Below are 24,240 nucleotides of genomic sequence, written 5' to 3' on the forward strand. Positions count from 1 at the left end.
ATCAAATACGGTCCAAAGCATGTAACTGCTCTTCTGCAATAAGAACTAAACTTACCTTCCTTTTTTAAAAATGCCCATCTTTTTCTCCCCATTCTCTCTGTTTCAGAATTATCAGCTTATATAACTCCCTCTAGGTTTTTATCTTTCCAACCTCTGCAGCTTTACTCTGGGGGTTAAAAAGATGTTAGGAGGGTCCGGGAATGGACTAAAAGGTATGTTGGGGATGGGGCACTTGGAGCTGGAGGGACCTGCATATACAAGAGCCCAGGAACATGAACCAGCTGGGCACATTCTGGGAAATACAAGTAGGGCTGAATTTCTGGAGCGAATAGGAGGGCAGAATGGAGAAAGCACTGTGGGACCAGAGAGGGTGACCAGGACCTTGAGTGCTCTGTGGACCAGATAAATTGCTTGGAGTTTTTCCTATAAACAAAGGGTTAGGAAATGGTTTATAATCAAACTCCAAGGCAGTGAACACTTTTCTTATTCACAGCTGTATCCCCAGGGCCTAGAAGAGTGCCTGGCACATAGTAAGCTTAGTTTGGGTTGGCCCAAAAGCAGACTGAAACAAGAACTTGGGTACAGGGAGTGTGTGTGGGAAATGACCCCAGAAATCACAAATGAGGGATCAGCAAAGTGAGACAAAGAAGGAAGAAAAGTCAATAATATTAAGGATATTGTTGCACAGGTTACCCCTGTGGGCAGCTGAGCTGAATCTCCCTGAGGACCCTCTGAGGGATCATACTGAACATTTTCAGAGTTGTCCACAAAGGGCTGGAGGAATCTGCAATATTTTTGCACTAAACTTGATCCTTAGCTGGTGAGAGTTGCCCCTGGGGGTGTTAAGTCTCAGGCACTTCAGGGCCATCTGGAATGCAGGTAAGTGAGTCCCCCTGGTATCCCAGAAAACTCGTGGGACCAGAAGCAGAGTCCTGGAGCAGGAGGTGGAAAGCTGTTAGTGGGCACTAACTGTCCACCTGCAGCTGAAGGCGAAAGGAAGTGTGGGCCAGCAGATATGGCGCAGGGCAGCCACTGCGTCCACTTCCTGTGGATACCTGTTGAGGGAAGCTATGGTCTATATGCTACTTTCCTGACCTCTCTTCAAGGTCCTTGAGGACATGAACCAAACGTACTCATAGAGCCCAGGCACAGTGAAGCGCAGGGTTTCTTAAATGTTCGAGAATGAATGAGAAAAAAAGGAGGAACGAATGAGGGGGAAATATGGGTGAGTGGCAGGGGTTAATGGATTTAATGAGAACTAGATGCAAATGAATATGACTGGTCTAGTGTTGGGGTTAGCTGCGTCCTTGAACTCAACAAATAGCAGAGAGACGGCAAGACAGCAGCTGACTGAGAATCTGTGCCATCAAGAACTAAAACTTAATTTCTCTGGGCTGCTTCGCTGGGTGAGATGTATGGCCAAGTCCCAATTCCTTAGAGAAACAAAGTCTTGATACCTGCCCATCTGCTTACACCTGGGAGTATCCAGTGCTTGGGAGAGTACTTTGCAAAGTGTAAAGCTCTGTAAATAGGACATTGTGGTGTGCAGTTGGCCCTTTTAAGATGTTTAAGCCACCAGGAGCAAACTGGCAAGAGTCAGCGGAATATTTAATGTGTGTGTACTTTGATCACAGCACTTCTCTGTTGATTCTTTGGAGCATGAGTGGCAGAGCCCTGGCTGGGACTGTGATGCTGGAGGTGGAGACCCTCATAAAACAGCAGGGCCCAGGCCCGTCTGACATGGAAATTCGGGCAACCAGACCACACAACATGGCTGGGTGTGGGTGGGGAGGGCTGCCAGTCCAGCTGGCGTTCCACCCTCATTTCGCCCACTTCGGGAATGGTCACTGGAAGGAAAACAAGACAGAAACCAGCCTTCCATCAGCACCGAGGAGCTGTGTTCTCCTCATCCCCACCCCCCATTCTGGTCCCACCTCTCTCACTTCAGAGGCTCTGGCCAGGTCCAAATCCCACCCATCCTGCTTCAAGACAAGCCACAGAAAGAGTTTGCATGAAGGTCACTTTAATGATCCAGACTTAGGTCATCCTAGAGCTGTCCCTCGGGAGGGCAACAGGGAGGGCATTGGGGCAGAGAGCCTTCTCACAAGCTCTCAGTCAGCAACAAGGTTGCAGCCCACAGTGGGGAGTGGCTCAAAGAAGCCCTAAACAAGAAGAAACAAAGGATTGGAATCCGTGTGTGGGGAGGTGGCCCCCCCCTTCACCTACTCGCCCTCCCCAAATGCTTCAATAACAGCCCGATTTCAGGAAGCCCAACAGTGACGCAGCCCACCAGTGAGTGCCTGTCTGCTTGGCTCCCACAGAGAGTTCACCCTCGCTCTCTGATTTCCCTTTAGGCTGGGAGCTAGAGAATGGCAACACCTTGTTTGAATTCGTGGAAGCACCATGGCAACCCGTCCCTCACAGGTGGGTCTGTCACTTAGCTATGAGTGTATTGACCCAGCAACCAATCCAGGCTTAGGAAGCCCAGCTGCCACCTTAAGGGAGTGGGAACCAGTTTCCTAGGAGAGCATGAGGGGCTGGAAGCCACCTGAGGTGCAGGCTGCCTCCAGATGGAGTGCACGGCCAGCTAGGGGTGCTAGCTCCACTGCCACCACCCCTGTCCCCCCCCAGGACCAGGACGATCGATGCTTACAGGCCTCTCAATTTTCACTCTTGCTCTCCCAAGAATCCATTCCCCCACATGACTAGAGTGGCGTTTTAAAATCGTGTATCACATTATGACATTCCCTTCCTTGAAATTTCCCAGTTAACTCGCCACTAAGAATAAAATCCAAAGCTTTTGCCGCGACCTATGAGCCCCCATATGCTCAGTCCTGGACCCACTTCTTCAACCTGATCGTCTACCACTGACTTTCCCGCTGTTCCTCTAACAGGCCATGCTGTGCTTGCCTCAGGGCATTTGTCATTGCAGAACTCTCTGCCTAGGATGCTCTTCCTTAATATCTTCCCCCGGCTGCCACCTCTTGTAAGTTAGGTCTTAGTCCAAAAAGACTTTTGTCAATGTGGAGGAGTATGATGTTTGGAACAACCCACCCCCACTGCAGCCCTGAGACGAAGGGCAGGGGCTGTGCGGGGGAAGGGCTGAGAGTCAGGAGATGTGGGCCCAGTCTTGGCTCTGCCGTGAACCTGCTATGCAGCCTTGAGGAAGGCCCTTGCTCAGCCTGGGCCCCAGTGTTTCATCTATAAAGATAGATGGGAGTGCTGGATGGGTTTTCAATCTGGATTCTGAAGAGTTCAAACATCCCAGGGGGATAACTCAGAGCCTTGGCCAGGTGACTTGCCCTGCCCATAGTATGGAGCATGGGGGGTGCTGACCGTGAAGGCCTCTGGGCTACCTCTCCCATTTATCCAAAGGAGCTTTGCTACCGCTTGCTGCATGCGAGGGAGTGTATGGAGAAAAGGGGGATCTCTGATTTTGAAAACTGTGCAGTTTTCAACGTCTATTTTAAAATCAATGCCTAAGCCTGATCCTAGAGATCATTTCACCCTTAGAGGCTCCAGGCACCTGCATCATGCCCCCCAACCTCTCATATGGACACCCACAGGTAGTCTGAGACAGGAAAGCGGGGGTGCCCTTCAGTTGAGAAAGGAAACATCTTTTCTTCAGCTTATCTGTTCACACCCCAATACACATTCCCCCCTTCACCCAAGCCTCCCTCATTTAAAAGGTCTTTCGTGATTCCAGCCTCCCTAGGAAAAGGGGGCCCCTCACCTTGACAGGGGTGGCCGCCTCTCGTTTCAGGGCCTTCGAAACTGCTTTGGAGGTAACGCACTGATCCCTGGTCACCTTGGCCACTGGGCTCTGTGAGGAGGGAAGCCGGGAGTCAAGATGGAGCAGAAAAGGATGGCAGGGCTCCAGAGGGGAAGAGGTGGAACCCAAAGGCAGGTATTTCAAATTCTTGAGAGGACGTCTGAGTCTCACCTTGGGGAATAGGAGTCGAAGTTTCTCCTCTTGCTTGCCCCTAGAAGAGACAGGGATGACAAATGGGGCCTATGCTTGCTAGCACCCACCTCCTCTCCCTTTGCAGATGTCACTAATGACTCATGGAGTTGTTTCCTGCGGATCCCAGACAGGACCACGCAATCATTCTCACAGCGCTCTTGGAAGCTCTCACCTGCGGTTTTAATACCTACTCCCTCCCTGCTCCATCTGTCCACCAGGCAGCAGGGACTGACCACAAGGCCTCACACACCTCACTCCAGTGCTTCTGGTGGGAAAGGCTGCCTGCCCGTCTCTCAGACATGGATCTTGGGGGTGGGGTCTGCTGATGTGCTCCATCTTCTGTGTCATCGCATCCTGGGTCATGCCATCCTTCCAGAACAAACCTTCGGGGTGAAAGGATGCAGTGAATTGACACTTGGGACATTCTGACTGGTCTGCTCCAGGGACCAGAGTGAGATCAACACTCTCCCCGGGCCCAAGAAGATAAAGGATCACAATTTGTGGAGAGAATTAAGTGAGACGGCATATAAAAATTGCTTAGCACAGTGCATGGCATGTAATAAATATTGTTAGGATTAGGATTCTCTCTGCTGATTCTTTTGATGATATTGTGAGGATTAAATGAGATTAGGGATGTAAAGTGTGCTTAGAAAATGCTAAGGCGGTGATTCCCAAACTTTAGTGTGCATCAGAATCTCCTGCAAAGCTTATTAAAACACAGATTGCTGTCCCCAACCCCTAGAGTTTCTGACTCCGTAGGTCTGGGATCAAGCTCAAGAATTAGCATTTCTAACAAGTTCCCTGATCATGCTGATGCTGCTGCCCCGGAGATGCACTTTAAGAACCACTGCTGTAAGGCATTATAACCATATTAGACATCAGTAGTAGTAGTAATATGAGCTCAAGGAAGATTTCCTATCTGACTCTTCTCCCATTCATGAAACTCTGCTCTAAGGAAGGGTCATCCATCTATCTCCAAGGGACTCTCCACTCCCTTTCATCCCTCCCCTCTATTTGTCATGCAATTTGTTCTGCTTCCTACTTAGAGGCTGAGGTGAGCATGTGTTTGTGTGTGTGGTGTGTTTGTGTGGTGTGTATGTGTGTGTGTGTGTTCTCTTGGCTGAGAACTTAAGGATTCCTGGCTCTGGAAAAACTCAGATACCACCAGGGGTTAGGGCTAGTCCCAAGAAGTTGGATGCTGGCCTCTTCCAGGGGCTTCTTCTAGAAGCCTCTGCTGGACTCTTGCAGGGTTTTCAAGAGCAAATAGCCCACCCACCCATGAAGTGAGCATAACAGGAAAGTTTCAAGTAGAGACATTGAGGAAGAAAGCCTGTCCTCAGATCAAACAGCCCCTCCCTACCCTCCCACCCCCATATCTGACCTGGCCCCAGACTCTCTTCTCCATCTCTTACTTACCTTGGGGCACAATCTGCTGGAGTACAACTTGCAAGTTTTGGAAGACTGGGGTGGCAAATCCTTGGAGGGGCCAGAGCTGCCCCACTCCCACTTGGCCCTGACCATCTGAGGGCAAAATAGTGGCATCAGCAAGGAGCTTGGGCAGCAGCCCTCCAAATTCCAGTTGAAGAAAAGCATATCCCTTCCACTACCACCCCTGGGTTCTCTGGTCTCTGACCCCCTCATCAGGACCCCTCCTCCTTTCAAGACCTTCTTCTTCTCATTTTTCCTTTCCCCCATCTCCACCTGCCCTGTTCTTCAGCCCCTGTGCCTCATTCACCTTTGGCACCAACTTCCAGGTGAGAACCAAGCTTACAGGTGAAGAGCAGCCTATGGGGGTTCAGGTAGGCAAAGTTACACACATGAAATAAATAATCGAGTGAACAGGTGGTGGCATGGGAAGCAGGTGAATTGCATCTCAGAGAAGGCCGTGAAGCCTGGAGGGGATTAGAGAGGAGGCCTGGACTCCTTAGAGGAAGACGTTTTGGTATGTATAGGGTTTGAGTATCTGGATCCTGTCGTGAAAGTCACAGTTGGCCCAACTGTGCAGAGAGGAAGAAGAGGGGGTGGAAGAAAATAACCCTAATGCTATATACACCTTCCTTATTCCACGTAGATGGGGTAGGTTTGGAGGACAGTCCTGTTTTTTCTACAGTGGAATTACCATGAGTCATTATGGACAGGCCTTAAGAAAGGAAATTTCTTTCCCCAATCAAATGGATCCTACTATCAGTTTCCCGACTTTAGGAAAGAACAGAACCTCCAGCACCCTTCTGAGAAGGAAAAGAGCTTCTGGAAGGGAAGATCCTTCTCTGAGGCGGTGCTCCCAGGACTGATAGGAAAAGTGGTGACCTGAACACCCTCGGCCAGACCTACAGGGCGCCCGGCACTGTCCGTGGTGCTGAGAGGTGGCCGAAGCCTGGCACGGGGTAATCTCTGGGGGGGGCGGTTAAAAAGGGCGAGGCATCCCCACAAGGCTTGACCGTCCTTCCCCCTGACCTTTCCTGTCATTCGCCACCAGTTCGCGTCCCCCGTACAGTTCTTGGAGAGTCCCCTGCCTTGGCCTCTGAACCCAAGAACCGGGCGGGGAGGGATGGCGTCAGTCTAGGAGTTTGTGCCGCGTTCCCGACGCGCCGGGCGCGGGAATCCTGGAGTCTGCGCAGTCCGGCTCTAGCTACTCGGACTGAGTCAGCGCTGGTCTCCCCGCGGGCGCCGAGGGGAGGGTGAGAAGGAAGGATGGGCCCTTTCCCCTCCATCCTCTTTTACCCCAGCCTGGCCTTCCCCTTCTTATTGGAAATCGGATGGCAGCCACCAGGCTCTGGGGGCTTATGAAGAAGCTCTGGCTCTTCTCTCGGCCCAGCCTTCTTTCCGGAGCCGGGACCCGGATGCCCGCGGTTCCTGCCTCTACTGTGAAGGGATCCTGATCCCCTGCCGATCCTGATCCCCTGCCGATCCCTCAGCCCTGGGCATCTCTTCCCCGGCCCTTCGGCGAGTCTTCTTCTCCTGTGGCCGCACAGGCCAGTTTTACTTCCCTCTGCCCATTTGTCTTCCCGGCCTTCCCTGCCACCCCCTCCCCTGGCCCGAATCCCCAACCTTCCGGAATCCGCTTCCCTTAGGTCCAGATCCCATATGCAGAACCCCACCCCAAGCCTCCGCCTCTTTCTACGAGATGCCCTCTACGTTTATTTCTTTTCACGCCCCCAAACACATTCTTTTCCTCTTCATTTCCTAACCCTGAGGCCCCCTGACCCACTTCTCTCAGGATCGCTCTCTGGCCCTGTCCGCACCCCCCATGTTTCCTCCTGACCGTGGCCACTAGTGTCGCTGCAGCCTCCTGGGCGGCTGTTCAGCAGCAGGAAGCAGAGGAGCAGCCGGAGCGCCCCAGAGCCCCCAGGCCACAGCGGGCGCCGCATCCTGCCGGGCTCGGCGAGCTGACTCCCCACCTAAGTCGCAGAGGAGGTAGAGACCTCACCCGGAGGGGGTCAGGCGAGCTGTTGCTTCCCCCAGGCTAGCGAGGCTGGATCTGCGCAGCCCTCCCTTGGCCGCTCGGCCAATCGCGGGCTGGCCCTGTCCCTACGGATGCCTACCCAACTCCTCCTTCCCTTTACGGCCCCCTCAGCCACCCCACCCGACCCCCGGGCACCTGCTCCTATTTAAATGTAAACCAAGTCCCAACAACTAGCACTTCTACTTCCCGTCCCGTGGCTGGAGAAACTGATTGCGTGTAAGATGTGGATGTGAATTGTATCCACCTCATAGTTTTGTTGTGAGGATTAAATATGAAGAGCGACTGGACAGTAGACACTCAATGTATTTAGTCTATTTTTATTACCTTTGAGGCTCAGTTTACCCTCACGCTCCTAAAAACCTTCAAACCTACTTAGGTAGGACGTGCAAAATGTATTGCACATCTATCCACTTCTCTCCGCATGCGCTGCCGTCTCCCTAGCTCAGACCCCGGAGTCTTTTTCAACAGACCTATTACAATAACTAAGTAGCCAGCTAACTAACTGATCTCTTGCTTCCACTTTTGTTTATTTATAGGCTAGTATGTGAGCTTTCTAATCCCTAGACTGACATTTCAGTATTTTTTTCATTAAGCTTAGAATATTTATTATGAAATTTTTCAAATATTAAAAGGGAGAAGAATCTAATGACCTCTCATATACCTACCACCCAGACTTTATTATTAAGATTTTGTCACAGTTGCTTCCTTCTCTTGATGAAGTATTTAAAGGTAATTTACAGACATCATGACATTTCACTCCTAAATAATTCAATATACATCTCTTAGAATTAACGATAGTTTCCTATATAACCCCAATACCATTATGACTTCTGTGGTCGGGTGAATAACGGCCCTTAAAGATGTCCATGTTTGAACCCCTGGAACCTGTGAATAGGTTGCTTTACCTGGTAAAAGGGACTTCACAGCTGTGATTAACCTTAGAAGCTGACTGACCTCAATTATCCCGGATTTTCCAGGTGTGCCCGATATAATCACAAGGGTCTTTATAAGAGAGAAGCAGGAGGGTCCGAGTCAGTAGTGGGAAGACGTGATGTTGGAAGCAAAAGACTGGAGTGATGCAAGGAAGGGGCCACAAGCCAAGGAATGCAAACAGCCTCTAGCAGCTGGAAAAGGCAAGGAAAAGGAACACAGCCCTGCTGACATCTTGATTTTAGACTTCTGACTTCCCGAATGGTAAGATACAAAATTTGTGTTGTTTTAAGCCACTAAATTTGAGGTGATTTGTTACAGCAGCAATTGGAAGTGAATATAAAGTCTAAAAATATTTACAATTCCCTAATTTACATAATTCTCTCATACTTCCGATATGACTCCTTTATTAGATAAATGGTTTGTAAATATTTTCTCCCACTCCAAGCATTTCATTTTCATTTTCTTAATAGTGTCTTTTGAAGAGCAAAATGTTTTAATTTTGAGGAAGTCTAATTTATTAATTTTAGCTTTTATGGCTAATGCTTTCTGTGTTGGTGGAAATGTTTGCCTACCCCAAACTTACCAAGATTTTCTGTTTTCTTCCAAAAGATTGGTGATGCTGGCCTCATCAAATCAGTCAGAAAGAGTTCCCTCTTTTGTTCTGCTCTGAAAGAGTTTGTGTATGATTGATATTTCTTCTTCTTTAAGTGTTAGGGCCTGGAATTTCTTTTTTTTTTTTTAAGGATTGGCACCTGAGCTAACAACTGTTGCCAACCTTTTTTTTCTTTTCTGCTTTATCTCCCCAAACCTCCCGTACATAGTTGCAGGTCCTTCTAGCTGTGGGATGTGGGACGCCGCCTCAACGTGGCCTGACAAGCAGTGCCATGTCGGCACCCAGGATCTGCACCCTGGGCTGCCGCAGCGGAGGGCACGAACTTAACCACTCCGCCACGGAGCCAGCCCCTGGAATTTCTTTGAGAGAAAGTTTTATTACCATTTCAAGTTCTTTAGCTATTCAGACATCCTATTTCTTTTCATGTCTGTTTTGGAAACTTGAATTTTTCAAGAAATTTGTCCCTAACATTCCAGTTACCACATTTGTTAGCATAAAGATGTTCATAATATTTATTACCCTTTTAATAGCTGTAGAATTTGAAGTGATTCCACTTTTTAAATTCCCGATTGTGATAATTTGTATTTTTCCTCTTTTTACCTTTATCAGTGTAAATAGAGGTTTATCAATTTTAAAGAAGTGCCTTGTGGTTTAACTGCCTTTCCTCTATTGTTTGACCATTTTATTAATTTCCCATCTTATCATTATTTCCTTCTATTTTCTTTGGGTTTCATTTCTTCTCTTTTTCTGGCTTCTTGAGTTGGTAGCTGAGATCATTAACTTTAAATGTTTTCTTCTTTATAATAAATGCATATAAAGTTATACATTTCCCTCTAAGCATTACTTTTGTGTGTTTTTATTATTTTTGGTTACTATTTTCTAATTTTTCTTGTGACTTCTTAGACCCATGGATTATTTAGAAGGATATTGCTACTGGGGACTTTTTAGAGTTTTTTTGTTATTTATCTATATTTTAATTTCAGTGTGGTCTGAGAACATGCTCTGTATGAGTTCAGTTGTTTTGGCTTTATTGATTTTGTCTCATGGCTCAACATATACTGTATCTTGGTGAATGTTCCATGTACATGTAAAAAGAACGTGTATTCTGCAATTGTTGGTTTTAGTGTTCTATAAGTGTCAAGTAAGTCAGGTTGATTAATAATGTTCAATTTTTTCACATTTGTATTGATTTTTGTCTGCTTGATCTATCCATCATATTCAAATATATTTGTGGAATTTTCTATCTTTCCTTTAGGTTCTATCAATTTTAATTTTTTTAAACAATGTTATTCAGTGCATCCACATTTAGGATTGTGAGGTCCTTTTGAAGAATTGACCCTTTTATCATTATGAAATATCCCTCTTTATCTCTAATAATACTGCTTATCTTAAGCCTACTCTTTCTGATATTGAGATGGCCACAACAGCTTTCTGTTGGTTAGCATTTTCATGGCATATTTTTTTCCATTATTTTATTTTCAAGTTATCTCTGTCGTTATATTTAAAGTATATCTCCTGTAAACAAGATATAGTTTGATTCTGTTTATTTTTAAATCGAGACCAGCAATCTCTGCCTTTTAATTGGATTGTTTAGTTATTTGTATTTAATATAATTATTGCTATGTTTGGGGTTAATTCTGCCATTTTGTTATTTGTTTTCTATTTGACTTATCTGTTTTCTCTTCCTTTGTTTCCTCTCTCCTTTCATTTGGAATAATGAAGTAATTTTTAGTATTCAATTTTATTTTATCTATTAACCTTTTAGCTGTATCCCATTGTGTTATTTTTAGGAGGTTGCTCTAGAAATTACAGTGAAGTCTTAATTTATCACAACCACTTTAAGTTAATATTATGCCAATCACTTAAAATATATAAACCTTACAACAATAGAATTCATTTGTTCCTCCCATTGTGTAATATTGTTATATGTTTTATTTCTACATATTTTGTAAACCACACAAGACTTTTTAAATTTATTTTTGCCTTAATAAGTCAGTAAAGTTGTTAATGACATTAAGAAAAAATGGTCTTTTAGATTTACTCACATGTTTACCATTTCTGATGTATGTTCCTTATTCCTTCCTTCAGATTCCACTTTCTCTCTGGGATCATTTTCTTCCAGTTTGAAGAGCTTCCTTTGGCATTTCTTGTGCAGGCCTGCTGACAATGACCTCTCATACTTTTGTTTGTTTAAAAATATCTCCATTTCTCCTTCATTTAAAAAAATGTTGCCACTATGTATAGAATCTTGGGTCTACTTTTTTTGTTCCGCGTTTAAAGATATCGTTCTGTTGTCTTCTGGCTTCAGTGGGCTAAAAGACAGCCTTCATTTTCAGCATTGTCCCTCTGAAAAAAATGTGTCTTTTTTTCTCTGCTTTAAATATTTTCCTCCTCATTTTGGTTTTCAGCAACTGGGTTATGATGTGCCTATATGTGGCTTTTTTGTATTTATCCTGCATGGGGTCTACTTCTTTATATGTGAGTTGACGTATTTCACCATTATTGGAAAATTTTTAGCTATTATCTGTTCAAACACTTTCTGTCCCCCATGTGTCTCTCCTTGCCTTCTGAGGCTCCCATTACATATAGCTTAGACTACTTGCTATTGTCCTACAGGTCTTAGATTCTGTGTTCTGTTTTTATTTTAATCTTTTTCTCTCAGTGCTTCTGTTTGGATAATTTCTATCTACTTGATCCTTTCTTCTGCTGCATCCAGTCTGCTCTTAAACTCATTCAATGAATTTTTTATTTCAGATATTATTTTTTTATAGAATTTGAATTTTATTCTTTTTTATAGTTTCTATTTCTCTGTGGAGCTTCCCCAATTGTTTATATTTCCTTGTAAGTTATTTAACATATTTATAATAACTGTTTTTAATTCCTTGTCAGCTCTCCTATGGGTCTGCTTTTATTGATGATTTTCTCTTGATTATGGTTTACCCTTTCCTGCTTCTTTGCCCACTACTTTGTTGTTGTATCTGGACATTTGGGGTCAATGCATGGTAGACACTGTGAATTTTATTATCTTCCTTTAAAAAGTGTCAAGTTTGTTCTGGCAGGCGATTACATTTTTTGACAGAAAATCTGGAAGCCTGGTTAGGGCAGGAGTATTTCAGTTCTTCTCTTAACCCTAGACTGTATCCCTTAGGCCTGGGGCACTGTACTTATGCCTAGGATGTGGTCCTTTTGGCATTCAAGGAAAACCCCAAAGTGTTTACCAAGGCCCTCTAATTTTATGGGTCTTGAATCCCAAACTTAGTCTCCCTAACACTGTGGCAGCTTCTAAACTCCCTGTTCAGATATTTGACTTTTCCACTCGGTTCCTTGAAATCTCACCTTGCACAAGTGCCATTTAGAATGTAGCTACGGATTTGTGGGGAATTTGTATGTGGATTTTTGGATTCCTCTCTCTGTAGCTCGCTCATTTTCCAGATTTCTTCCTCAATTTCCAGCTGCCCTGGCTTTTCTGTCCTCGAGCCTCTGCTTCTGTGGCCGGTCAGACTGCCACTCTCTGCCTGAGCTCTATTTCCCCATGTGCCGCAGGGAACTGTGAAGTGCCCTCAGGGGAAAAGCCTGTTAAATGTGGGACTCACCCAGTTCCCTTTTATCAAGGATTATATTCCCTCTACTAGTTTTTCTTGCTTTTAGTTGGTCTCCATGCTTTCATACAGTTATTTTTATATTTCGTCTAGAGTATATATTCAGTGTCAGTAGGAGAGTCATCAAGCTATTTTGTCACACCAGGAACTGGAGGTTTATCTGGTTATCATTGATTGTGTACTGCACATGGGATTTTTAAGTTATTCACAGAAATAATTTGAGGCCTAGGAACAACTGAGTGTGAACCTGCTTTGAGAAGCATAATGCTACAGGAAAAAGGGATATATTGGTCTTTGGGTGGGTTGAGCAGAGGTAGATATGCTCTTCTCTCCCTTTTAAGATTTCAAACCACCAGGGAAATAGCCATCAAAATGATAAATTTCATATGCATCGATACCATCCTTCTTTTTCCTCTTTATTGGAGGGGGCCCTGATGCTGACAGCAATACCCTCAGAAGGCCAAGCAGGTTCTCAGGCCTATTGGAGCTGGAGTTTAAAGGAAAGACATTCCTTTCCCAAGGTGGACAAAGACCACCATAAAGTGTGCGTGAGGTGGGATAAGTGGGTGAGGAAAGATTGCAGTTCAGCTGTGGTCCTACCCCACCTCCCATTCATGTTAAGAATGATGTCTAGAAGGAGAAAGGGATCAGAAAACTGGTCTCCGTCTGCACCAAGGAGCTATTCCACATCCCCACCCCAGATGTCCCCACTGTTCTGGCCCTATAGTTTATTTCAGAAGCCCTGGCTGGAGCCCACGTGTCCTGCCACCAGACAGGCCCATAGAAAGAGTTTTGACGAAAACTCACTTTAAAAATCCAGAATCAGGTTGTTCTAGAATTGCCCCTCTAGATGGAAATGCAGGGGGTGGGGGCTAGAGATGCCTCAATCAGCTACAAAGTTTTTTCAGAAAGAAACAGTTCAAAGAAGCTGTAAAATGGGAGGGAATGTAGGATTTGGGATCTGTGTGTCTATGCGCTGGAGGACTCCCCCTCTACAACGGCACTTCCCGCCCCAGTGAATGACAGACTTTAATAGCAGTCCTGATTTGGGCAAGTCCTGAGGCAGATGACTCAGCAGGGGCCTGACAGCTGGCCTCCCCTTGGCTCCGCATCTCATCTTCTCTCCCTCCCCTGATTTGCCCTTAGGTATAGAGCTAGTCAAGGACCCTGTCCAGGGGAAGAATGGCAGACTTTTATTTGCATGCTTTAGCACCATGGCAACCAGTTCTCATTTTTCGGATCTGTCACTTTCATGTTGCTGATGTCGCCCCAGCAACCAATCTGGGCAGATGAAGCACAGTTGCCATGGTGACAGGAGTCAGAAGCTGTTTCCTTGGAGAGCATGAAGGTCTAGACTCCTCCTGAGGTTCAGGCTGCCTCTGGGTAGAGTGCATGGCCAGCTGGAGGTGCTCAGCTCTACTGCGGTTGTCCACTCCAAGCCACTACAGTGTCCCCTGGACCAAACAATACTTCCTAACTGGTCTATCTGTTCCACTCTTGCCCTCTGTCACTGTATTCTCTGACAGTCTTAGGGTGGTCTTTTAAAGTTGTACATCACATCATTCTATTCACTTCTTTAAAATCCCTAGTGATTTTCTTCTGTTCCCTTTGTGTAAGATCAAGACTCTTTACTGTTATCTAGAAGGTCCCATACAGTCAGTTCTGGGCCTGCTTCTCCACCTGCATTTCCTACCACTGGCTATTCTGTTTCTTCCTCTAATGTGCTATAGTAGAACTCAAAAATACAACCACCAAAATAAAAAACTCACTGGATTGGCTCAATGACAGAATAGGAATGATGGAGGAAAGTGTCAGTTGACTTGAAGATGGAACAACAGAAATGATCTAGTTGGAACAACAGAGAGAAAAACATTGGGGGAAGAAAGTTATCAGAGCCTCAGGTCCCTGTGGGACAACATAGAAGTCTGACATTCATGTCACAGGAGTCCTAGAAGGCAAGGAGAAAAAGGGGAGTACGTAAAAAATACTTGAAGAAATAATGGCCAAAAACCTCCCAAATTTGTCAAAAGCCATAAACCTACGGATTTAATAAGCTCAGTAAACTCCAAACAGAAGAAATCCAAAGAAATCCGTGCCCCGAGACATCATAATCAAACCTCTAAAAACTGAAAACAAAGAAAAAATCTTGAAAACAGCTAGAGAAAAACAACACATCACTTAAAGGAGAACAATAATCCAAACGACTCTGGATTTTTCATTATAAACCATGGGGACGAGAAGGAAGTGGACTAACGTTTTTAAAATGGTGAAAGAAAGGAGCTGTCAACCCAGGATTCTATATCCAGCAAAATATACTGCAGGAATGAAAGTGACATAAGGATGACGAAAAACTAATTAATTGCCAGCAGACCTGCTCTAAAAGAATTGCTAAAGGAAGTTCTTCAGATGGAAGGGAAATGATATCGGAAGGAAGCCTGGAACAGCAGGAATGAAGGAAGAGCAATAGAAATGGGAAGTATCTGGGTAAATATTATAGATGATTCTTTCCTCTTGAATTATTTAAAATATGTTTGGTTGAAAGCAAAAACCATAATATTGTCTGATCAAGTTTTCAATGTATGTAGATGTATTGATGATAATCGACACTACAGCATAAATTGGGAAGTAAAGGGAACTTTACCGCTAGTAAGATTTCTATATTCCACTTGAAATGATAAAACGTTGACTATCAAATGACTGTTAAAAGTTAAATGCGTATATTCTGATCCCTAGAGCAACCATAGAAATATAGTAAAAAACACAATGGCTACATTAAAATAGAGTACTAAAAAGTGTTCCAATAACCCAAAATAAGGAAGGAAAGAGGAAGCACACAATTACAGAGGCTGGAAAGTCCCATGATCTGCCGTCTGCAGGCAGAGAACCAGGAAAGCTGGTGGTGTAATTCAGTCCGACTCCAAAGGCCTGGGAACCAGGAGCACGGATGTCCAGAGGCAGAAGAAGATGGATGTCCCAGCTCAAGCAGAGAGAGCAAATTCGTCCTTTCTCCACCTTGTTGTTCGATTCGGGCCCCCAATGGATTGGATGATGCCCTCCCGGATTGGTGAGGGTGATCTTTACTCAATCTACTGACTCAAATGCTAATCTTTTCCAGAGACATCCTCAAGGACATGGTCAGAAATAATGTTTCACCCTCTATCTGGGCATCCCATAGCCAGTCAAATTGACACATAAAATTAACCATCACAGTGGGCAACCGGGAGTGAACCCTGCTAGGGTCACCTGAGAATCTGTGTAGAGCTTGTCTCAGACTTCCCCACCAAGGGAAGGATATGCTGGAATATTTAGCCACTAAACTCAGTCCTTAGCAGGTTGAGGGCTGCCTCTGGGGGTGCTAAGTCCCAGACACTTCAGGGCTGTCTTGAGCACAGGCAGGCAAGTTCCTCTGGCAAGTTCCAGAAAACCCACAGGATGAGAAGCAGAGAGTCCCAGGGCATGAGGTGGGAAACTGTCAGCACATACAGACACTGTCCACCTGCAGCTGCAGGTGAGCTCAGAGATGGGCTGGGGATGTGAGGCAGGGCATCTATGGGGTCTGCTCCACGGGTGTTCAATAAATACCTATTGTATGAATATCTTATATATTTGACTTACTTCTTTGGCTAGTCTTCAATTGCCTTGAAGTAGGAACCATGTATTGCAGTGGCCAGGCACAGTGAAGGCATGATGGGAAAAAGTGGAGGGGTTGCAGGGATCAATTGCGCTAATAAGAACTAAGTATAGACGAATACGGTGAGTTGAGTGTTATGTTTAGCTATGTCCTTAGATGCAAGGATTCTGGGGAGGACACGCATTGGCAGCTTGATTAAACCTGTATTACCAGAGGAGTGTCTCTTAATTCCTCTGGGTTCTGTTAGTGGGTTCATTCTATATATGAATGTTTGTGTCCCCTCAAAATTCATATGTTGAAATCCTAACCCCTAAGTGATAGTATTTGGAAATGGGGGCTTGGAAAGTAATTGGGCCACAAGGGTGCAGCCCTCATGTGTGGGATTAGTGCCCTTATAAAAGAGACTCCAGAGAGCTCTCTTACCCCTTCCACCATGGGGGGTCACAGCAAGAAGGCGCTGTCTGTGAACCAGAAAGTGGGCCCTCGCCACACACCAGATCCGCCAGCACCTTGATCTTGGCTTCCCAGCTTCTAGAACTGTGAGAAATGTTTCCATTGTTTTATGAGCCACCCAGTTTATGGTGTTTTGTTATAGCAGCATGAACAAACAAAGACAGTGGGCTTGATAATGTTCCCATGTGCTCCCATTTGTGAGTATAAAAGGTGCTTAACACAAAGCTTGAGACATGGACATCTGGACTGTGGTTGGGTTGAGCAATGGTGGCTGGTGTCCCCTTTCCCAGGGGCAAACAACCACAGGTATCAGAATGCTAAGTGTGCACAGCCTTCAACTGCAGAACACTCTGTGTGGTTTCTTGGGGTTGGGGCTGGCATGACGGCTCTGTAGGGGACCCTAGTGCTCAGAGGATACTGTGAACCTCAGAAGGCTGAGCAAGGTCCCAGGTATGCCAGACCTGGGGTCTGGAGGGAAGATTTTCCTTCCACAAATGGAAGGGAGACCAAGAGACACATTTGAAGGCTGTGGGTGGGGGTGGCTGCCATTTGGCCTGCCTTAGAAATGATCTGTGGGAAGAGGGAGGGATCTGAAGCCAGGCCCTGGGTGCAACCAGAGGCTGTGTTCTCTGTACCCCATGCCCCACCTTCCCGATGTTCTGATCCCAACCCTCTCACCTCGGAGACTCTGGTCAGGTCCAAACCCCACCCATCCTGCCTCCAGATAAGTCTATAGAAAAAGTCTGCTTGAAAATAGGCTTTAATAATCCAGATTTGGGTCAGCCTGAAATTGCCCTTCTTGAGAGCACCAGGGCAGGTGTTAGAGACGAGAAGCTTCTCCTGAGGCCTTAATCAGCTGTGAGGTTGTGACTCAGAGTAGGGAACCGCACAAAGACATCCTACAATGGGAAGCAACAATGGATTTTCAATGAACACACTGAGGCAGGGGGTGCCACTCCTTCCCCCACCCAATTTAGAAGTCTCAATGGCAGTCTTGATCTGAATAAGCCTGAGACAAGTGATTCAGGCATTGTCAGACTGCGGGCCCTTCCCTGGTCCCAATCTCTAATCCTGTCTCCTTCCTCGGCTTTTCCATTAGACACAGAGCTGGTTGGTCCCCTGAGCCTGGAGGAGAATGGCAGCTCCTTGTTTCCACACTTGATAGAACCACAGCAACCAGTCGCATCACAGGATCAGTCATAGGACCAAAGATGTGGTCCAGCAACCAATCCAAGCTAAGGAGGCCTGGCTGCCATGGTAACAAGGATGGGTACCAGTTTCTTTGAAAAGGGTGAGGGGCTGGAGTACCTCTGAGGTGCAGGCTGCCTCTGGATGGAGCCCAGTTGGGTGTTTCCCAAAGATGCTGCTATGATCTTTGTCCAAAGTACAGCCACATTCCACCTAGACAACTCAATAGCCCCAAACAGGTCTACCTGTCTCTCCTCTTGTCCATTTCACAATCCATTTTCCAGCAGCATCACTGTATCTTTATAAAATGTTTATTATATTGTCCTATTTCCTTCCTTTAAAATCCCCTGATGATTTCCCACTGCACTTTGAATAAAACCCAAACCCTGTCTATAGACAGCAAGCCCTGAGTAGTCCTGGGCCTATTCTCCAGGTTCATCTCCTGTCACAGGCTGTGCTGTCTGTTCCCCTAACGAGCCCTGTGACCTCACCTAAGGTTAACTGTATGTGTAATTCTCTCTGCCTTGGGGACTCTTCCTCCAGAGCTTCCCCTGGCTGCTTCTTTCTGTCATTTAGGTCGAAGTTCAAGGGTCACCTCCTCAGGCTATCCTTAGTGTGGAAAGGTCTGATGTGTGACAAAGCCCAAACTCTACAGGGGTCCTTGAGAGGAAGGGGGTTGCTGAGCAGGGGGAGGGTTGGGAGTCGGGAGACCTGGTCTGTTCTGCTCCATGCTTGCCCACTCAGTTTCTCAGCTGTAAAGATGGATGGTTGACTACTGGATGGCTAGTTTTCTATCTGGGCTTCAAAGAGCTCGAGGCTCCCAGGGATGCCTGAGAGCCTCGCCCAGGTGACTTCCTCAACATCACAGAGAAGAGCAAGGGGGAGGCTGACTGTGAGGGGCTCTGGGTACTCCTCTCCCATTTAAGGACAGAAGCTATACCGTCACATATCACTTTGTGACGGGGATATGTTCTGAGAAGTGCATCGTTAGGCGATGTTGTCACTGTGTGAACATCATAGAGTGCACTTACACAAACCTGGATGGTATAGCCTACCACACTAGGCTATAGAGTACTATCTTATGGGACCACCATTGTATGTGTGGTCCGTTGTTGACTGAAGCCGTGTTAGGTGGTGCATGACTGCATACATATATACATATATATGGAGCCAGCCCTCACGGCCTAGCAGTTAAAGTTCAGTGAGCTCTGCTTTGGCAGCCCAGGTTCGGTCCTGAGCGTGGAACCACACCACTCTTCTGTCAGTAGCCGTGCTGTGGCAGTGGCTCACATAGAAGAACCAGAAGAACTTACAACTATATACAACTATGTACTGGGGCTTTGGGGGTGGGGGAGAGGCAAAAAGGAGGAAGATTGGCAACAGGTGTTAGCTTAGGGTGAATCTTTCCCTGCAAAAAAAAAACCCAACAAAACAGCACAATGTTTAAAAATATATATATATATGTACATATATGTGTGTGTGTGTGTGTGTGTGGATGGATGGGCAAGGTGAAGACTAGGGTCCTGTTATATGCAACATTTTCGTAGAAAAACAGAGAGCCCATATGTTGTTTTAAAAGTTGGAGAACCTCTGAAGTAGATTTCTGCAGGCCCTTCCAGCTCTTCTGTGCCTGTGCCTGATCTTACAGAACAAGAGGCGGTTGGAGGCCCAGAGCCCCTGCATGCCGCTGTTGCTGTAATCTGTGAAAAGCTTGTCTGTGAGAGACAGAGAAAGTGGGGGCGCCCTCCAGAGGGGAAAGGAAGAATTTCCCTTCAATCCAGCAATGTCACTGGCCGGCATTCCTCATACACTGTCTTTAATCCTCATGGCAACCCCCCAGGGTTGCCATTCTTACTAAGCCCATTTCACAGATGTGGAAGAAGAGACTGGAAGAGCTTAGGTGATGTGTCCAAGGTCACAGCTGAGCAGTGGTAGAGCCAGGAGTGGGCTGGCTCTGTCTGTATGAAAAGCCCTGTTCTTTCCCGTCCTCTAGGCCCTCTCTTCCAGAAGGTTCTCCATCAGGCTCAGTGAAGTCCTGTCATCAGCCAATGTCCCTCCCCTCCTTTACCCTGCCTCCTTCTTTAAACAGGCCCTTGGTGGGCTCCATCTTCCTGGACACAGCCCGACCCTCACCTGTGGTGGGGCCTTCCCTGGTTGGTCATCTCTTGGTTCAGGACCTCTGAAGCCACATCAGAGTTCGAGCATTGCTCCCTGCTCCCCTTGGTCACTGGGCTTGGAGAGGAGGGAAGCCAGGAGTCAAGGGTGAAGACATAATGGTAAAAGGGCCCAGAGGGAAAGAGAGGGGGCCCAAATGGAGGATTTCAAAGTCCCTGAGGGACTCTCACTTTAGGAGATAATAGTTGAAGTTTCTCTTCGTGCTGGCCCATAGAAGACAAAGATTAAGCCAGGGAGAGCAACTAGGAGCTGTGCTTCCCAATCCCCTCCCTTTGCAGACATCACTAATGGATCACGAGATGGCTTCCGGCTGAAACAGACACACGCTCTCTTCATTCTATTCCTTGGACTCCTGGCAGCTCCTACCTGCAGCCCCGACACTCATTCTCTTCCCACTTGCTCTGTCTACCGGACCTGTGTGGTGTGGACAGACCACAGGCCTCACACACCTCAGCCTGGTGGTTTTGGTGGGAAAGGCTGCCTGCCCATCCCTCATGCAGGTCTCTGGGGCATGGAACCTGGGTATATGCTCCATCTTTTGGGTCTTCACATCTTGAGTGAGATCATCCTTCCAGAAAAGTCCTGCAGGGTGAAAGGATAGAGTGAGTTGACACCTGGGACAGTCTGATTGGCCCATCCCAGAAACCAGAGTGTCATTAGAATTCCTGCTTTCCCTGAAGTTAAAAGGGACCACAGGGCTTTGGGGGGATCCACAGGCTGGCTGGGGTACAGGAGTTTGCCTTCTGCCCACCTCAGCATCTGAACCCTTGCTCTCACTAGCTCTGTGACCCTGGGAAACTTAATTAAACTTGCTGATCTTCAGTTTTCTCATCCATCAAATGACAAGCGTCACAGGGTTGTTGGGAGAATTAAAGGAGATAATGCTTGTAAGTTTCTTAGCACAGTGCTTGGCATGTGATCAGTGACCAATTGGGAATTTAATAACGATGCTGTTGTGAGAATCAAATGAGGTTGAGGATGTAAACCACGGAGGCGAAACTCGCACGTTGGACACCGTGATCATTAGTAGTAGTCATTCAAACTCAAAGCAGGCCTCCCTTCTGAACCCTGCAGCCCTGAACTCTGCTTTCGGGGAGGGTCAGACACTTTTCCCCAATCACCTTCCTCTCCACCTCCATCTTTCACGTCTTCCATTTGCCATGCACTCTGAGCTGCCCACTCCCCTGGTTCAGAGTCTGGGCTACGTGTGTGCTTGGCTGGGGACCCATGGTTCCTGGCTCTGAAGCACCTGAACAGGACCAGGGGCTTGAGCTAGTCCAAGGGAGATGGGTGCTGGCCTCTTCCAGGCACTTCTAGCCCCCTCTACTATGCTCCTCGAAAGAGTCCAAGTGAGAACAGCCCCCCTGCAAAGGCTGGGAGACCACCGCCCCTGTCTAACCCCTGGTCTGGGTGGGTGAGGCTCCAGAAGTGGGTGTGATGAGAAAGCTTCAGGCAGAGAAATTTGCAGAAGGAGCTTTAATGTCAAGTTGGGGATACCCTCCCTACCCCCATATCGGACAGGCCCAGCCTCTCCCCTCCAGCTTTTCCTGTCTCACCTGGGGGCACAAGCTGCTGGAGCACACCTTGCCACTATGGAAAGACAGGGTTGATGACCTCCTGGAGGGACCTGGCCAGCCACACTCCCACCTGGCTCTGTCCCTCTAAGGGCACAAGAATGGCATTAGCAGGGGCCGGCCCTGAGGCCGAGGCCCAGTGGTTAAGTTTGCGCACTCCGCTGTAGGTGGCCCAGTGTTTCGTTGGTTTGAATCCTAGGCGTGGACATGGCACCGCTCATCAAGCCACACTGAGGCAGCATCCCACATGCCACAACTAGAAGGATCCACAACTAAGAATATACAACTATGTACTGGGGGGCTTTGGGGAGAAAAAGGAAAAAATAAAATCTAAAAAAAAAAGAATGGCATTAGCAGAGAACTTGGCCAAAAGCCTTCAAAAGGTCCCAGCTGCAGAGGAGAAGCAGCCTCTCCACTGTCACTCCCAGATCCTTCCCTTCCTCACCCCCGACTCCCAACCCCCCACCCCAGCTCCCGGCCCTGCAGCTTCCACCCTTTGCCTCTTCCTGCTCTGGCTCTCACTCACCCTTGGCACTGACTTCTAGGTATGAGCAGCATCTTTGGGCAAAGAGGCAGCCTGTGGACAGACAGGTTAGCAGAGCCTTGGACAGCCACGAAAATTAAATGGACAGACAGGTGGACAGGCTACGGATGGAGGAAGAAGTTCTGCTTCCTGGGAGGAGAGCTGGAAAGACTTCTAGAACCATCATAAAAATGGAAGGTGGTTTTAGACAGTTAGGGCTGGCGAGTCCAGACTTTTTTCCTGAAAGCCACAGTATATCCCACCATGCAATGAGGGACTGACCTTTCTACTATACAGGCCCTCCTCAACCCAGGTAGATGGGGTGGGGTGCGGGAGAATCCAGGTTTTTTTTCCATCCTGAATCTCTCTCCTCCTCCAGTTCACAAGCAGATCCTAACAAGGATGCAAAAGGATGAAGACTCCAATAAAGAGACAAATAACTCAATTTTAAACCAAGGAAAGGATCTGAATAGATATTTCTCCAAAGATGTTCACATTACCAATAAGTGCAAGACAAGATGTTAAACACCATTAGCCATTAGGGAAATGCAAATCCAGACCACAGTGAGAAACCACTTCACACCCACTAGGATGGCTAGAGTCAACAAGACAGATCATAACAAGTGCTGACGAGGACGTGGAGAAGCTGGAACCCCCAAACACTGCTGTGGGAATGTAAAGTGGTGCAGCCTCTGTGGAAAAGGGTCTGGTAGTTCGTGGAGAGATTAAACACAGAGGCACCATATGACCCAGCAATTCCACTCCTAGGTGTCCACATAAGAGAAATGAAATCATGTCCGCAGACCACTTCTACACGAATGTTCACAGCAGCGTTACTCATAACAGCCCAAAAGTGGAAACAACCCAAACGTTCATCAACTCATGAACGGATAAATAAAATATGGCATATCCATACAAAGGAATATTATTCATTCATATAAAGGAATGAAGTACTGACACGTGCTACAGCATGGATGAACCTTGAAAACATTGTGCTAAGTGAAAGAAGCCAGTCACAAAAGACCACACAGTGTATGATTCCATTTATAGGAAATGTCCAGAACAGGCAAATCCATAGAGACACGAAGTAAATTGGTAGTTGCCTAGGGCTGGGGGCAGGCATGGCGGGGGGGTGGGTTGTTAGAGGGGAGAATGGGTAGTGACTGCTAAAGGGTATGGGTTTCTTTGGTGAAAATGTTATAAAATTGGTTGTGGTGATGGTTGCACAACTCCATGAATATACTGAAAAACCATTTTAAGTTGGTGAATTACATCTCAATAAAGTTATTTAAAAGTCACCAATACATTAGTTTAGCAAAAATGGAAGCATTATAGTTTAACACGACTTTTCCCAAACTTCAGTTAATTGAGACCCACCAGCGTCATTTTTGGGGGCTTATCTTTATACCATTGTACTATTGTTGGCTGACTCTTTTAAGTTGATTCATATGTTTTATTTAATTAAAATTATTTTAAAAGGAAACTTTACCACTGTAATTGGAAAATCAGTACCTCTTGACATAGATTGAAAGCGATTATAAAAAATACATACGACAATTAAAAACGAAAGAAACAGAGCCCAGCAAGCGTATTGTAAGAGAAGGCCTTCGGGCGGGGAGCTGGGTCTTTGAGGTCGCCGTCCCAGGACTGACAGGTAAAGGGAGTGACCCTGGGCACAGCCCCTGCTATTGCCAGTATTGAAACCCTGGGCCGGGCGCGGCGGGGCCTCGGTCTGGAGGTGACCCCCAAGGGAGGGCCAGGCATCTGCACGGGGCCTGACGCCCTTCGCGCCCACCCAGCACCCCGCGAACCCCCAGCCCCGCAGGAAATCCTCTGCGTCGGTCTCCAAGCTCCGGGACCCACGGAGGAACGTGGGAGGGGGAGGAGGCCCTCCCGCAGGCGACCCTCTCATCTGAGATTGCGTCGCCCCAACCCGCTCTCCAGGCTGGAGGGGAAGCCTAGGCGCCTGGCTGGGCCCAGTCCTCTTCCCGAGATCGAAACTGGGTGCCCGCAGACCCAGCTACTTCTGCGACCCCTCGGCGCCGAGCACCTCCGCCCTGCCCCTCGCGCGTGCTGTTTCTCCCGTGGCCTCGCAGCCTGGATCTCTGTCTCTTAGCCCATTCA

At 47.0% G+C, this 24,240-nt stretch overlaps 1 protein-coding gene and 1 long non-coding RNA gene across 7 annotated transcripts in view; one reads left to right on the plus strand and one right to left on the minus strand.

The window, feature by feature from the left end:
* Positions 1-7,503, minus strand: part of PTPRN (protein tyrosine phosphatase receptor type N) — a 37,443-nt gene extending 29,940 nt beyond the window's left edge. For 2 of the 6 annotated variants that reach the window (XM_070269319.1, XM_023642392.2), the window contains exons 1-5: positions 7,392-7,503; positions 5,381-5,485; positions 4,215-4,347; positions 3,944-3,983; positions 3,734-3,823 (exon numbers count right to left, since the gene is read on the minus strand). In XM_070269319.1, coding sequence (XP_070125420.1) covers positions 3,734-3,823; positions 3,944-3,983; positions 4,215-4,265 — 181 coding nt within the window. In that variant the 5' untranslated portion in view covers positions 4,266-4,347; positions 5,381-5,485; positions 7,392-7,503. Of the gene's footprint in view, positions 1-3,733; positions 3,824-3,943; positions 3,984-4,214; positions 4,348-5,380; positions 5,486-6,418; positions 6,559-7,226; positions 7,368-7,391 lie in introns of those variants that run through there. The other 4 variants (XM_070269318.1, XM_070269316.1, XM_070269320.1 and 1 more) reach the window with 3 other exon arrangements.
* On the plus strand, positions 6,597-11,214 carry LOC138924560 (uncharacterized). Its single transcript, XR_011439505.1, has 4 exons — positions 6,597-6,642; positions 7,182-7,378; positions 8,405-8,621; positions 11,062-11,214. It is a non-coding gene; the product is annotated as an uncharacterized lncRNA (long non-coding RNA).
* The last annotated feature ends 13,026 nt before the right edge of the window (positions 11,215-24,240 follow it).

This window comes from Equus caballus, chromosome 6 (assembly GCF_041296265.1).
Source record: "Equus caballus isolate H_3958 breed thoroughbred chromosome 6, TB-T2T, whole genome shotgun sequence".
NCBI classification, from domain to species: Eukaryota; Metazoa; Chordata; class Mammalia; order Perissodactyla; family Equidae; genus Equus; species Equus caballus.